Below are 12,410 nucleotides of genomic sequence, written 5' to 3'. Positions count from 1 at the left end.
TATTTTTGTTTCATCATTTAGATATTCTGTATCAGTGCTGCACTGTTTTAAGCGATATCTGTTAACACTTGGAATGATCATATACCAGACCAGTCATGGGTATTTAGAAAACAACACTGAACCTAACGCTGAAAAAAAACAATTAACCACAAGTGAGCACCAACACATATCAGTTTATTAAATGTTTACTGTACCCAAGTAGGCTACTCAACTCATATAGGATAAATACCACTGTGAACCCAAGCCTGTTTACAAGGCTCCCCAAACCTGTCCCTGATCCACACAAGCTTCCTTGGTGTGGTGTGGCAGAGGCTGGGTGATAGTGAATATGAGACTGTACTGCTTGAAGGAATGGGACAGTGTAGGTTAGTCAACAGCACTCGCTGGCTTCCATCCTGACTGGCATACTTATCCCCTGCTTATCACACACAAAGCCTGGCTTACATAAGCACAGAACCACACTCTCCCTTTCTGTCTTGTCTGACCACTGTCCATGTGTGCCTGATGAGAGAGGATGTCTGCTTAAATGAGAGTATTTACACTGCAGCTGGGGCCCTAAGCAGCTACACCATTACAGACAAACGCTGGGGAAAAATCTGTGTGTGAAAGACAACTAACTCACTGTCCCCCTGAACTGAAATAAGGTTGAGATAATTTGCCATGCTCAAAAAAGAACAGATAATTGCTGTTTTAAAAAATTGTATAAAAAAAAAAATGGAATGAACATTTCAAGTCATGTGAGAGCAAAGTAAATAACTTACAAAATACACTGAGCAATTCTTCATTCTCTCTAAAAACACTTTATAAGTTAATTAGAAAACATGTTTAATTTGGGCTCCTCCCTACCTGTTTCACATCCCCTGCAAATAAAAAAACCTTGAATGTCCACTCAAAAGAAAACACTTCTGAGAATTACTTAAAAGATAATTTCACAGTTGACAAAATGTTTGCTGAGATAATCATAAAATGGTTGAGACAAGCCAGCCCTGCAAGATAAGATTCACTTACACAGTTGAAGCCAAACAGACTGCCATTCCATTATAGTAACACTGAATAACAAGCAAACACACTGTTGACCATGTAAAATAAGAAAGAATACTTTTAAGCCAAGCTATTTGAAGTCATCAATGAGCATATACCAGGGGGTGAAGGATGAGAAACTGTAGTTAGTGAGCGTTGAGACCGTTTCTTGACTCTGACCACCGAAATACTGTTAGAACGACGCACTTCTGACCCGTGGTCTTCTGTGCTTTCTACATGCATTATTCCTACGTCACTTTGGATAAAAGGGTTTCTTCACTCAATATCGTGTTAACTTGTAACTGTCATATAGGCACACGAAAAGCTGGTCTTGTCAAGACGCTGGAGATCCATGTTGGGTGAGGGACAGGGACGGTATTGCGGTGAGGTTCTGGTGCAGCGCATCAGTCGAGGCAGGCTGGAACATCCCGAGCACCTTGTGACTTGTAACTGTCATATAGGCACACGAAAAGCTGGTCTTGTCAAGACGCTGGAGATCCATGTCGGATGAGGGACAGGGACGGTATTGCGGTGAGGTTCTGGTGCAGCGCATCAGTCGGAACATCCCGAGCACCTTGTGGAGCATGTGACCTGACAGAGTACTGGGCGGTGTCACTGCAAAGGAAATCAACAACTCAAAAAGTTGCACTTTGGGAAACAGGACGACTGATGATGAACCGATTTACTCATCGGACCATCAAAACAACCCACCAGATTTACATGTAACATCATTAATTCTACTGTATGTAAAAAACTTAGATTGTATTGTCGGTGAATGAGACAACTCTTATCAAAAGAAGTGGCAGAGATAACAGCACAATTATCCGTGATCTCAGGCCATATGGTTACCATGGCAGTGGGTCTGCTCAGGAACAGGAGTTCCATTTCGATAAGTGGGCAGTGTGAGGAGAACGTGAAAGGTCAGCACTGCACAAACCACCACCAACACTCGATAAACAAAAATGTACAAAAAAAAAAACTCCAAACAAACATAAAAGGAGAACAGACAGGAAGTCAGGGCCAACGCTGAACTAACACTACCCCATTGCAAACATGCAAAAATCCATTCTTACAAAATCTAAAATACGCAAAACATGTGACAAGAGTCAGTGGACCCACCTTGGTGCCGGGTTGCTTGGAAACCGTTGCCAGGGTCAGCGCTTCCCCGGACTGGCAGAGAGACCCCACCCGGCTGGGCTGTCCCCTCAGTGTCACTGTTATAGTGGTGGGGGGGGGCTTCTGCCCTGCAGCTGCCAACAACACAAAACCTGTCTGGGTATAGCTCAGAGGTAGCCCACCTAACTGCAGACCGAGAGGTCCCAGGTTCAAATCCCCCTTATCCTTGTGTGTTGCCTTGCATCAAAGTGTCAAGCTAAATGAAATAAAATTATTGGAAAAGCTGCCAATTCCTCTCAGTTCTCTCATGTTCAGACGGCATTTGACTTCGGCCACAGCTGTGAGCACCCTTTCTACACGGCTCTCTCCTCCACAGCATGTGGAGACAGACGATCCTCATCAATACTTAACAGGGTTTTAACCAGTTTGCTAGCATGACAGCCGTGGAAAGATCGGACTACGCACAGGACGCAGAAACAAAGACAACTGAAAAGGCCGGAAACAAAGGGACAGGGAAGATTGCGACACCCGTTGCACAATCAAAACAAGAGAGATGGATGCGTGGATTTGTTGCAGTCTTTATTGCAATGACAAGGCAAGAGGACAACACATGCTGTACTGTGGCTTCTTATTGTTTTTTTTTTTTTTTCAACTTCCAAACATATTTACCCTGTTTAATGGTAGCGTGTGCATCTAAGGTCATGGATTTGCTTGTTTGACGATGATTTAAAAAAGGTTGTAACAGATGTTAACATGAAGGAACAAGCAAACAAAATGAAGAACAAACAGGAAAGAGGTCGCTCGAACTGGTGGACAGCTCTGGTAAAAGAAATGCAGTCTGAACCAAGCACACTAATCCTCGTGTGACAGTCGGCCGCTATTCAAAATGGCCAACACGCAATGGCGTGAATCCCATTCCACACCGATTCATATTTGTATCTTTTTTTTAATACCCTTTCATTTCACAATTATTGAAAACACATTCGGTGTTTTGGCATCCAAACAGTTTCACGCATTCACTTATTAGCATTTCGATCATCAGGAGACGTCCCCTTCTAATGTACATAAACATTATGTAATAACGTGACTCATGTCAACATGGCATCGTTCGTCTGGCTCGGGCTCTCGGCTGTTGCTTTCTGTACGGCTCATCTCACACTGAAAGGCCGGGGCTCTTCAAAACAGCCTCATCCATTACCTGAACCTAAGACGCTACACTTCAGCTTGTGGTGGAGACTCACCCATCTAGATGAGGAAAACTGCCCAGACACAAACACGCACCCTCTAGAGAATGCCGTCCCTATGGTTCCTATAGCTGCCCTGTAGCCATAGTAACCTGACCAGGTGCCTGCTATTCTAGAGCCTTGCCGCTACAGGGGGTGGGGGGGGGGGGGGTGGGGGTCGACCCCCGTGGATATTCAGCGCGGCCGTCGCGGTTTGGCAGTGCGAGACATACCAGCGCTCTGGGTGGAGATGTGCGCCAGGCCGGGTAGGCTGCTGGCCAGCTTGGCTAGCCCTCCGTTGGTGAGGAGCTGGTGGATGGCGGTGGTCTTGGACACCCCTCCGGTGGAGACCACAGGGAGGGCCCGGAGCAAGGTGCTGCTGCCTGGGCCAATGGAGCCCAGGACCTGGGGCTTCCCACTGGGAGCCTGGACACACACACACACACACACACAGAGTTAACATCACTCAACGCTACATGTCATTTGTGTCATCTAATATTACTGAGGACATACTATATGCGCAAAGTATTGAGGTAAGTCTATTGATGAGGGTGCATTGGCCAACAGGTACCTGAGTGGATCCCATGTTAGCTGCTGTGGAGGGCAGGCTAGGGGACTTGGTGACGATCTCCTGGAGACTGAAACTTAGGCCTTGAAGGAGGCTGCTGGCGGAAGCTGGAATGGACAGACGGACAGGGAGAGTTGACGAGGAGGGAGTTTGAGTTAGGGCCCGGCCAACACCAGAGCGAACACAACGCCTGACATTTTTGGCTGCGGGTGAACTAGGGGAGCTGGTATATTTGATGTAGGTACTGTCCAAAAGTCCAAGTTGTAGGTGATATCATAGGAAATCAATAACAATGTTTACTTAAGAGCTGTGTTCACGAAATGTTCTCACAGAATGTTCCAATTATCATGATACAGGTCTCTCCCCACCCCTCCCTGCTGAGCCCCTGTGTGTCTGACTTGAAATAAAATTAAAAACTGTACATTTAAGCTTTTCAGACTTTGCAATGTTTGGAGTTTTTGTGAGGCACCCTGTGTGCTGGGGCGCCCGATTCAGGGCCTGGCATGTGGGCAGAGGATGGCAGGGGCAGAGAGAGGCCACGTGGGCAGGAAGCACGGTGGGCAGGAGATACCTTGGGCAGTAACAGGAGCTTGCGCCTGGACTGGTGAGGAGGAACCTGACACCATGCAAGTCTGCAGGTGGTGGAAAGGGCCGGCCCCCGAGGCCAGGGCACTACACCCCTCTGAGAGGCTACCCGACCTGCAGCGACACACATAACCATCTCCTCAAAGCTGCTCAGGCATCAGGGCTGGCTGGAGGGAGACTCCACTCTCCGTAAAGTGTTTGTGTTTTTTTACTTTCCATCCAACAAAAAAACCTTCCAGCCAGAGTCCACTACTCATCAATCCATTAGCATCAAACCTGCCCCAGCCAGGTGACATGTTCATTCCTGTGTGTGTGTGTTGGGTATGGAGGGTGTGTGTGAGAGTGCGTGCGGACCAGGCGTACCGCTGGGCTGTGAGGAGGCCAGACAGCTCCTTGGCTCCAGACACGGTGTGTCCCACGCTCACGCTGAGGGGCTTCCCAGACGCCCCCGCTGGGGAGAGAGACACAGCCTGCTTTAGCCTTCCTGACGGGACGCCACCAAAACACAAAATCACTTCATGCCATATGTTACGAGATGAATACATGACATTCTACGATAGTAGCTATAAGCTCATAGAAAACCATCCAGAGCCATCACACTTTCCTGTACAGAGAAGAAGAAGCCATCACCCACCTTCCTGTGCAGCAGAGCTGATGGCGCCCCCTGCTGTCTCTCCGTGGGACACGATGGTCACCTTGATCTTGGCCCTCTTGGCGCTCTTGGTGGTGTTGGGGCTGGGAGACTGCCTCCTCTTCACGTGGGTCCTCAGCTCGTCCCTGTCCAGGCCCTCCGTCTGCTCGCTGGACACGGGCACTGCAACACACACACGAGCGTGACGTTAGACAGTCGCGCAACAGCCCGCGAGCAACCCATGCTGACCCCCTGAACGATGCCAACCCTGTGCGCTCGAAAGGGGGAAAAGAGCGGGATTCGAGGAGGTGAAAGAAGAGAAGAGGGGAGGGGGAGAAAAGGAGGGAGGAGAGAGACTTACCGAAGACACAGGAGGGGGTGCCAGGAGGAAGGCTTTTCCTCACAAGCATGTTTTGTTTCATAAAAGCAGCAAACTGAGCTGGAAGGAATTGGAAACGAAAGACGGAGAGACAGCGGCAGAAAGAGAGAAAGTGCAGAAGAGACGGTTTAAAGGACTTCGTTCACGTACAGGTGGCGTGGCTTATAACCAGGACGAGAACGTCGAAACAAACAGCTCTTCGTCCTTTCTTTTCCAGCAGCGAAAGGTTGCATTCATCTCTACTGTCCCACAAACAGAGCAGGATCGAAACGTAATGACTCACTGTGACAAGCTCACACAACAAAGTGGGATGAAGGTGAGAGCTCTGTGTGTGTGTGTGTGCGTTGCGGCGTACAAACCTTGCGCCTGCTTGTGCGTGAGCACGGTCCCGGACCTCTGCATGTGGGTCTTGAGGAGCTGGGTGGCTGTGATCAGACTGGACTTCTGTGCCGGGGACAGGCCTGACGTCTTTGGTTTGGGGCTCGAGGTGGGACTGCTGCACACACTGGACAGGTCCTGAGGACACAGGACATGCACAGGAGCACGGGTGAGGGGACAGAACGACAACACATGGGAGAATGAGAACTTAGGGGGCGAATTTCGCAGACGCTTTCATCCCAGACAATGTACAGTACAGGAGGGATTTGAACCTGCGATCCCTTGATCTGAAGTGCTCTAACCACTCAGCTAGAACCTTCCCCCATCCCTCCAGGATATATCCTGGAGGGATGTGTGTGTGTGTGTGTGTGTATATATGCATGCGTGTATGTATGTCCTGGCTCCAGCTGCCTTGCTAACCATGAGAGAGTGGAGAGCGTCGGTAGGCCTGACCTCCGAGCCTGAGGGGGAGATGGGCACGCGCAGGGCGGGGGACGAGGGCCGCCCTCGCTCCAGGTCGAAGGGCAGCTCCCGGCGGGGCTTCTTCTTCTTCTCCGTGTCCAGGTCTCTCATCTCCCCCGGGCTGTGCCCGTGGCCCTCCGACCGCGTCAGCACCCCCGACAGGAAGTCCGCTATCTCGTCCTGCCCACGGGTACAGGGAGTGGAGGAGAGAGAGAGATGGTTTATCACTTTTGACTTTCAGAAAAGTAGCCGGCCAGACAAAAGTCTTCAGTTAAACAGCAGATTTTCTGGATGAGACAGACATGGGCTCACCTGAATGCATCGATCCACCATGGTCTGAGTGAGACCTTCAGACTTCATCTTGGTGGAGTTGATCCTGCGGAGGGGAAGCCCATTTCAACAGGAATGAGAGGAAAACGTGGCAACGCCTTTAAACCCCTGAACAGTGGAGGGTGGGGGGGGGGGTGAGGGAGCGGCGTCCGAACCTGAGGTTGTCGTCGGCTCCTCCCACCACCACCAGACTGTTGTCGGCCCTCAGCTTGTCCCTGAACTCCTCCATGGCCTCCGTGCTGCTCTGCAGGGCGTTCTGACCCGCCACAAACAGCACCGGAGTCTTCATGTCCAGCAGAGGGTCGTCCACATCCTGCCAGCCCACAACACACACACACCATCAGTCTCTTAGGATCAAACCAGAGTGTGAATTATACAATGACATTCTGGGGGGGTCAACTTCTTCTCCGGGGCATGTATCGACCCCCCCGACCTGTTGTTTTTACCTCTTCTGGGGGGGTCCAAGTCTTAATGGGGGGGGGGGGGGGGGGGCAAACCCCCCCGTTATTCGCACCCTGGATAAAACCCACCAACCCGCCTTATCATCACATCTTCCTTTACGATATTTTTCTAAGGGCATTTGTTTCATTTGGAGAGATTCAGTGAAGAGCCAGGAACCGTAAGGGAGGGAGAGAGGGGACGTTTGAAGACGTGGAAGATGTTGCCTACCCCTCTGGGTCCGCTCGCTGACATCAGAGGGAAGCCCAGGCACACCACGGCGGTCAGGTACTCCATGAGAGACACCTGGGAAACAGCAGAACACTTCATTACAGATTTTGACATTGTGTCTATAAGCTGATGTATTCGTTTAGGAGACGCTTTCATCCACAGCTAACACAGAAGAGGGGTTGTTTTGGATGGATTTTGTATTCTATAAGCTCCAATTGAATAATGCTCCAACCACACTGCTTCAACACTAGTAACCTGATCCACCAGCTAATTATTAGCATCAGCTGTGCTAAATTAGTGTTGGAGAGGTGGGAGGCCCTTTTCCTGAGAGGTATGAAACAGCAGGCAAACAAGAATGCACGAGAGCAGACTCACGTGACAGGAAATGAGCGCGCCCACGTTCCAGCCAACCAGGATGATGGGTTTGAGGGGGAAGTGACTGTGGACCTGATGAAAACATGGAAACAAACAGAACCATGAAGACTCAGTATGGCCCCCAAATCTATTTAAAAGCTATATGTTTTATTAATACTACTAAAATGGAAAAGCACCATCCATTTAGTTACACATTTCTATCAATGGTAGTTTTAGGTTGACATAACAGCGGTACCTCGATAACTTTGGCTCTGACAGTACCCAGCATGTGTTCCAGACACTGTGTGATGCCCACATTGGCCCCGCTGTTCACATGGGTGTTGACTGGGATTACCTGAGAGGAACAATGCGTGTTACACAACTTCACCCTCAAGTGGGGAGGATAATGAGGTTTTGGCGTAAGCTACAAATGTACACGCTCCAGGCTCCAGACCTTTCCCAGGCAGGACAGCTGGGACTGCCAGAACCTCATCCTGCGCGAGGTGGAGAAGGCAGGGTTGGTGGGCCCAGACGGAGCGATGAGGATGAGGGGGGAGCCAGGCAGCTTGCTCTTAAGCACAGAAACACACACAGAGAAGAGTTCAGTCGGCATCCCACTTTGAAAGGCGTCAGGGATTTGGGGACAGCCCTAAAAAAAAAAAGGTGTACCAAAACCTAAGAACACCGTGTTTGTAGGGGAGTCAGATGGCTGAGCAGTTAGGGAATTGGGCTATTAATCAGAAGGTTGCCAGTTCGATTCCCGGCCGTGCCAAATGACGTTGTGTCCTTGGGCAAGGCACTTCACCCTACTTGCCTCGGGGGAATTTCCCTGTACTTACTGTAAGTCGCTCTGGATAAGATCATCTGTTAAATGACTAAATGTAAATGTGTTGAAAGGGGCGTGAGAGAAGGAGGGGTATGGTACCGGCTTGTTGTGTGACAGCACTCCCACGGCGGGGTCCCAGGGCCTCTTCAGGAGGAGGGACAGGGCCTCCGCACCCGCGGCTCCCGTCTTCACCGACGACGTCTGCAGCATCCTGTCTATCAGGGAGGGCAGCTGCACATACACACACACGCACATGGGAAAGGAACAGGAAGTCAAGAACCTGGCATAAGCCGATCTACAGCGTAATCCAACTCTCATGTTTCTTATGCTGATCTACGAGACATAATGAAACACCCTCATTTCTAAACTTTGAATACAAAGTGAAAGATGAATGGCGCGCGCGGCAGACAGGCTACCTTGCTCTTGAGTGTTTGCAGCACGTCCAGGTACGCGGCCAGCATGGCCAGGCTGAGAGACTCGATCATGGTGGTGTGCAACCACTGGGTTAGCTTGGTGTCCCAGTTCACGCTAGCTAGCGCGTGACGCACCTTCCTGGCACACTTGTCCACGGCGATCCTTCGAAGCACCGGTTCGTTGGAGGCCTGGCGGGAAAGAGGGATGGTGAGGGAGACGCCACAGTCCCAGTAGTGTTTCCCATACCATTATATTAGGGGGCACCCCCCGCCCCCCCTAAAAGGTCAAATTAATTAAAAAAAAAAAAAAAAAAACGTTTTATTTTATTTTGTATATATTATTTTTTTTATATAGCGCCAGATCACAAAATAAGTCATTTAAGGTTACCATTCCTATAAAACAGCTCTATAGCTTGCTCTTAAACAAACTAAATGGCCTTCTGTTATTTATCTTATTTACACGACAGCATGTCATTTCTGTCTCTACATGGTCAGGTGACCATGTAGAGACAGAAAGCTGTGGGGAAACACTGCCCAGTCAATGTCCTCCATTACATCTTGGTGTTAATATTTTGCCTGAGGCGATATCTGAAGGAACTAAAGTTTTTTTTTGTATCAAACAGCCACATGTCCAACCAATAGTAAATCAGACACAGAGGTCGCAAGCTCACGTTTTCATTGGCCAACCGGGCCAACCTTTCTGCTTGCAGGGCCTTCAGAACTTTGTTGAATAATTTATTTTGCGATAGTGACCATCCAGTCCTGCAATGAGGAAAAATGAGGATCACAACTCACAGCAGAGATTGACACAAATAAACCAGTACATGCCAGGTAGCATAACAAGTCCAAGTGATAAGAGACATTTAGAAACATAACGTGTATAGGTATACTGCGGCAAGATATGTTTCACAGGTATACTGAAGAGGAATATGGGGCTTGTATGTACACAGTATGAGGATATAGGGTCATAGGTATGCAGTAGAAAGGTATAGTTTACATGTATACTGTAGAGAAATATTGGGTTCATGGGTCTGCTGTAGGAGCATAGAGTGATCATAAGATTGCAGTTGGAGTTTTTCTTTAACTGACTTGTTGATGTGTTCTTCCCAGTCATCAGGTGGTGGGGGGCCATCTGCAACTGTGCGCGCGAATAAGACGTGGCGCTCGCACTCTTTCATCACACTACGAGCCTTGTGGTTGTCATACAACGGCACTGGCGTAGGTGTGACAGTTTCTACATCGATGGATGGGTCCGATTCCCTAGAAGAGATGACATTACACCTGTAAGCACCCAAATCGGATTAAACACGGTGAAACGACTGACTTAAAAGTTAAAACACATTGATATTGTCATTAAGGTTGGACGCTGGTCTTATAAGTATCGCTATCAGACCTAAGCTTCACAGACATGCCACTTTCTATTGCGGTTCTGTATTTAACAGCTCAATACACAAATACTCACAATGAGGAATCAGGCTGGCGACGGGGTGTTACGAACAGCATGCGAGTGGGTCGGGCACTGCTAGCGTCCGGGTGGGCATTCCACGGTTTGGCATAGCTGTGGTCCAGGAACACCAAGTCGAGCTCGCGCTCGTGGGCCGAGAGCTGGAATAACAAAGATGTCCCCATTCTCCGTGTGGACATCTGGAAATCCCTGTCCGCACCCCGGTGCATCCTCCACCAGGTCCCCGACGGTCCAGTATTTGGAAGGGTTTTAACAAAAGCCTGAAAAACGAAAGATTATGTTAAGGAATAGCATCTGAAACACCCTCGTCATGGCCTGCCGTAGTTAGCATAGCATGCCAGCAAGCTCTAACTCCATGTCAAGATAGCTAGTGTTAGGTAATGCTACTTTGTCCCCCATACAATTTGCTAGATACAGGGCCACTCAAAACACAATAATAAACATTTGATTTGAGTAACACTTGCAGCAATTCCCTTACTAACATGAAAGAGCTAACTGGCTAGTTAGCTCTAGCTAGCTGGTAGCTCTACAGAACGTCATGTCTCGCGAGTAACTCTTCCAGCTAGCTACTCACCTTTTTGCATTCTTTCCATTTGCTTTAATAATATGTAAATGTACGAAAAATAGTGTAGAATTAATGTACTTGTTTCCGTGTATTATTAAAGGTAGTCAAAACATTCCAGCTAATATGTTAGCTTGCGTGAAGCTCCGCCGCTTGCTGATAGTGTGGCCGATTTCCTTTTGTTTTGCATTAGCAGGAGACGCGCCACCGAAGTCATGCAAAACACGGAACGGATTTTGCGGACCGAACGATAGGTCTATTTATTTGTCACACATAAGTTACTGTAGGTATGTCGGAATTGAAAATATATAACTTTAGAAAAAACAGCTGGTCACGTCTTTACTTGTCGCACAGTGTAAACCAAACGTTCTTGAATCTGCAAAATAAACACGTCAATAACCTACTATTAAAGGACCAGGTGGCTTGTCTGCCAGGAACAGAACTTTGCTTCAGTATATCATGCTGTTTTTCTGTTCAGTTCCAAAGGTTAATCTGGGACAAATCTTAAAAACAGCGGTGCACGCTCCAACTCCACACTGAAAACGCCATCATGGTTAGTGTCTGTCTTTGAATGAAGGTGTACGGCGTAGATAATGTAGATGTCGTCCTTGATGTGTCTTTGGAATGTTTAACTTTTCTTCCTCCTTTCTTCCTCTTTAGAGGTCACTGGTTCTTGGTGTGCTCCTGTGCGCTCTACCTTCAATGCTCAACGCTGCATGCTTCATGACTCAGACTACAGGTAAAAGACAAACCCAACCAAACAAGCATGAAATAAAACAAACACAAACACACAGCTGATGTTTTATTGTAATTTTTTTAATGACATCTTTATTTTTTTCAGGCAAGACCCATTGTTGGGACAGCGCAGATAAGACGTGGTATGCTGCGGGCTACAACTGGAGAAACCGCGACTGTATGGAATGTAGTTGTATCTCTAGACCATCAAAGAACATTAAATCAGAAATGAGCTGCTGCCACGCGTGAGTACTGAGATCCCAAAAGACCTAGATTTCTGTTACATATTTTTAAAAGAACATTCCTAATCTGTAACACTGCTGGGACATTTAAGTTGGCTGAAATGCTAACTCTAACTTTAATGATGCTATTTAATTGCAGATATCCAACTGGTATTACAATCCCGGATGATTGTGTCTCTGAGTTTGATCAGAAAACATGTAAACATATTATCCATAAAAAAGACGATCCATCCACTGAGTGTGGGATCATCAGCGCTGTGGGATAATGATGCAGTTCTTTATGTTACTGTGAAGTGAATGAAATTGTGTCGCCCTGTATGTGTGTCATCTCATGTAACCAAGATGTGTCAAGCTGCATCCTGACACTGAGTTTCACCTAATAAAAATACAAATATGAACTGTGTGCGAACGCTTTACTGCTTATTTTGTGTCAAGACAGTTGGCTTGGTTTT

The 12,410-nt window shown here is 48.0% G+C and overlaps 2 protein-coding genes across 15 annotated transcripts; one reads left to right on the top strand and one right to left on the bottom strand.

The window, feature by feature from the left end:
* Positions 1-178: 178 nt before the first annotated feature.
* On the bottom strand, positions 179-11,222 carry kansl3 (KAT8 regulatory NSL complex subunit 3). Of its 14 annotated transcripts, none has more exons than XM_062451305.1 (22): positions 10,994-11,222; positions 10,417-10,679; positions 10,044-10,235; positions 9,626-9,716; positions 8,958-9,143; positions 8,641-8,772; positions 8,170-8,286; positions 7,972-8,070; positions 7,737-7,808; positions 7,362-7,436; positions 6,848-7,005; positions 6,675-6,738; positions 6,354-6,542; positions 5,882-6,038; positions 5,505-5,582; positions 5,147-5,326; positions 4,876-4,996; positions 4,499-4,626; positions 3,931-4,034; positions 3,593-3,785; positions 1,595-1,635; positions 179-1,456 (listed from the first exon to the last, which is right to left on the bottom strand). In XM_062451305.1, exons 2-22 carry the CDS (start codon positions 10,626-10,628, stop codon positions 1,355-1,357), a joined length of 2,691 nt encoding a protein of 896 aa, XP_062307289.1. In that variant the 5' UTR covers positions 10,629-10,679; positions 10,994-11,222; the 3' UTR covers positions 179-1,354. The 14 variants fall into 14 exon arrangements, with proteins under 14 accessions (XP_062307289.1, XP_062307285.1, XP_062307291.1 ...); XM_062451301.1 differs by having other exon boundaries at positions 6,321-6,542; positions 10,994-11,215; XM_062451307.1 differs by having other exon boundaries at positions 10,044-10,214; positions 10,994-11,214.
* A 231-nt stretch (positions 11,223-11,453) lies between these two features.
* Positions 11,454-12,361, top strand: LOC134012354 (beta-microseminoprotein-like). The gene is made up of 4 exons (XM_062452146.1): positions 11,454-11,534; positions 11,642-11,720; positions 11,823-11,961; positions 12,098-12,361. Exons 1-4 carry the CDS (start codon positions 11,532-11,534, stop codon positions 12,222-12,224), a joined length of 348 nt encoding a protein of 115 aa, XP_062308130.1. The 5' UTR covers positions 11,454-11,531; the 3' UTR covers positions 12,225-12,361.
* Positions 12,362-12,410: the final 49 nt, after the last annotated feature.

The sequence above is a fragment of the Osmerus eperlanus genome, chromosome 25 (genome assembly GCF_963692335.1).
Source record: "Osmerus eperlanus chromosome 25, fOsmEpe2.1, whole genome shotgun sequence".
In the NCBI taxonomy this organism is placed as follows: domain Eukaryota; kingdom Metazoa; phylum Chordata; class Actinopteri; order Osmeriformes; family Osmeridae; genus Osmerus; species Osmerus eperlanus.
This window is presented reverse-complemented; position numbering and strand designations above follow the sequence as displayed.

Bases quoted from the DNA above. Each gene is read 5' to 3' on its own strand.
- LOC134012354 (XM_062452146.1), top strand. The intron at 11,721-11,822 runs GTAAAAGACAAA...TATTTTTTTCAG, and splicing joins CTTCATGACTCAGACTACAG to GCAAGACCCATTGTTGGGAC. The intron at 11,962-12,097 runs GTGAGTACTGAG...ATTTAATTGCAG, and splicing joins GAAATGAGCTGCTGCCACGC to ATATCCAACTGGTATTACAA.
- kansl3 (XM_062451301.1), bottom strand. From the start codon at position 10,628: ATGCACCGGGGTGCGGACAGGGATTTCCAGATGTCCACACGGAGAATG. The intron at 7,437-7,736 runs GTGAGTCTGCTC...GCTGTTTCCCAG, and splicing joins GCGCGCTCATTTCCTGTCAC to GTGTCTCTCATGGAGTACCT. The intron at 5,327-5,504 runs GTAAGTCTCTCT...TGTGTGTTGCAG, and splicing joins CACCCCCTCCTGTGTCTTCG to TGCCCGTGTCCAGCGAGCAG.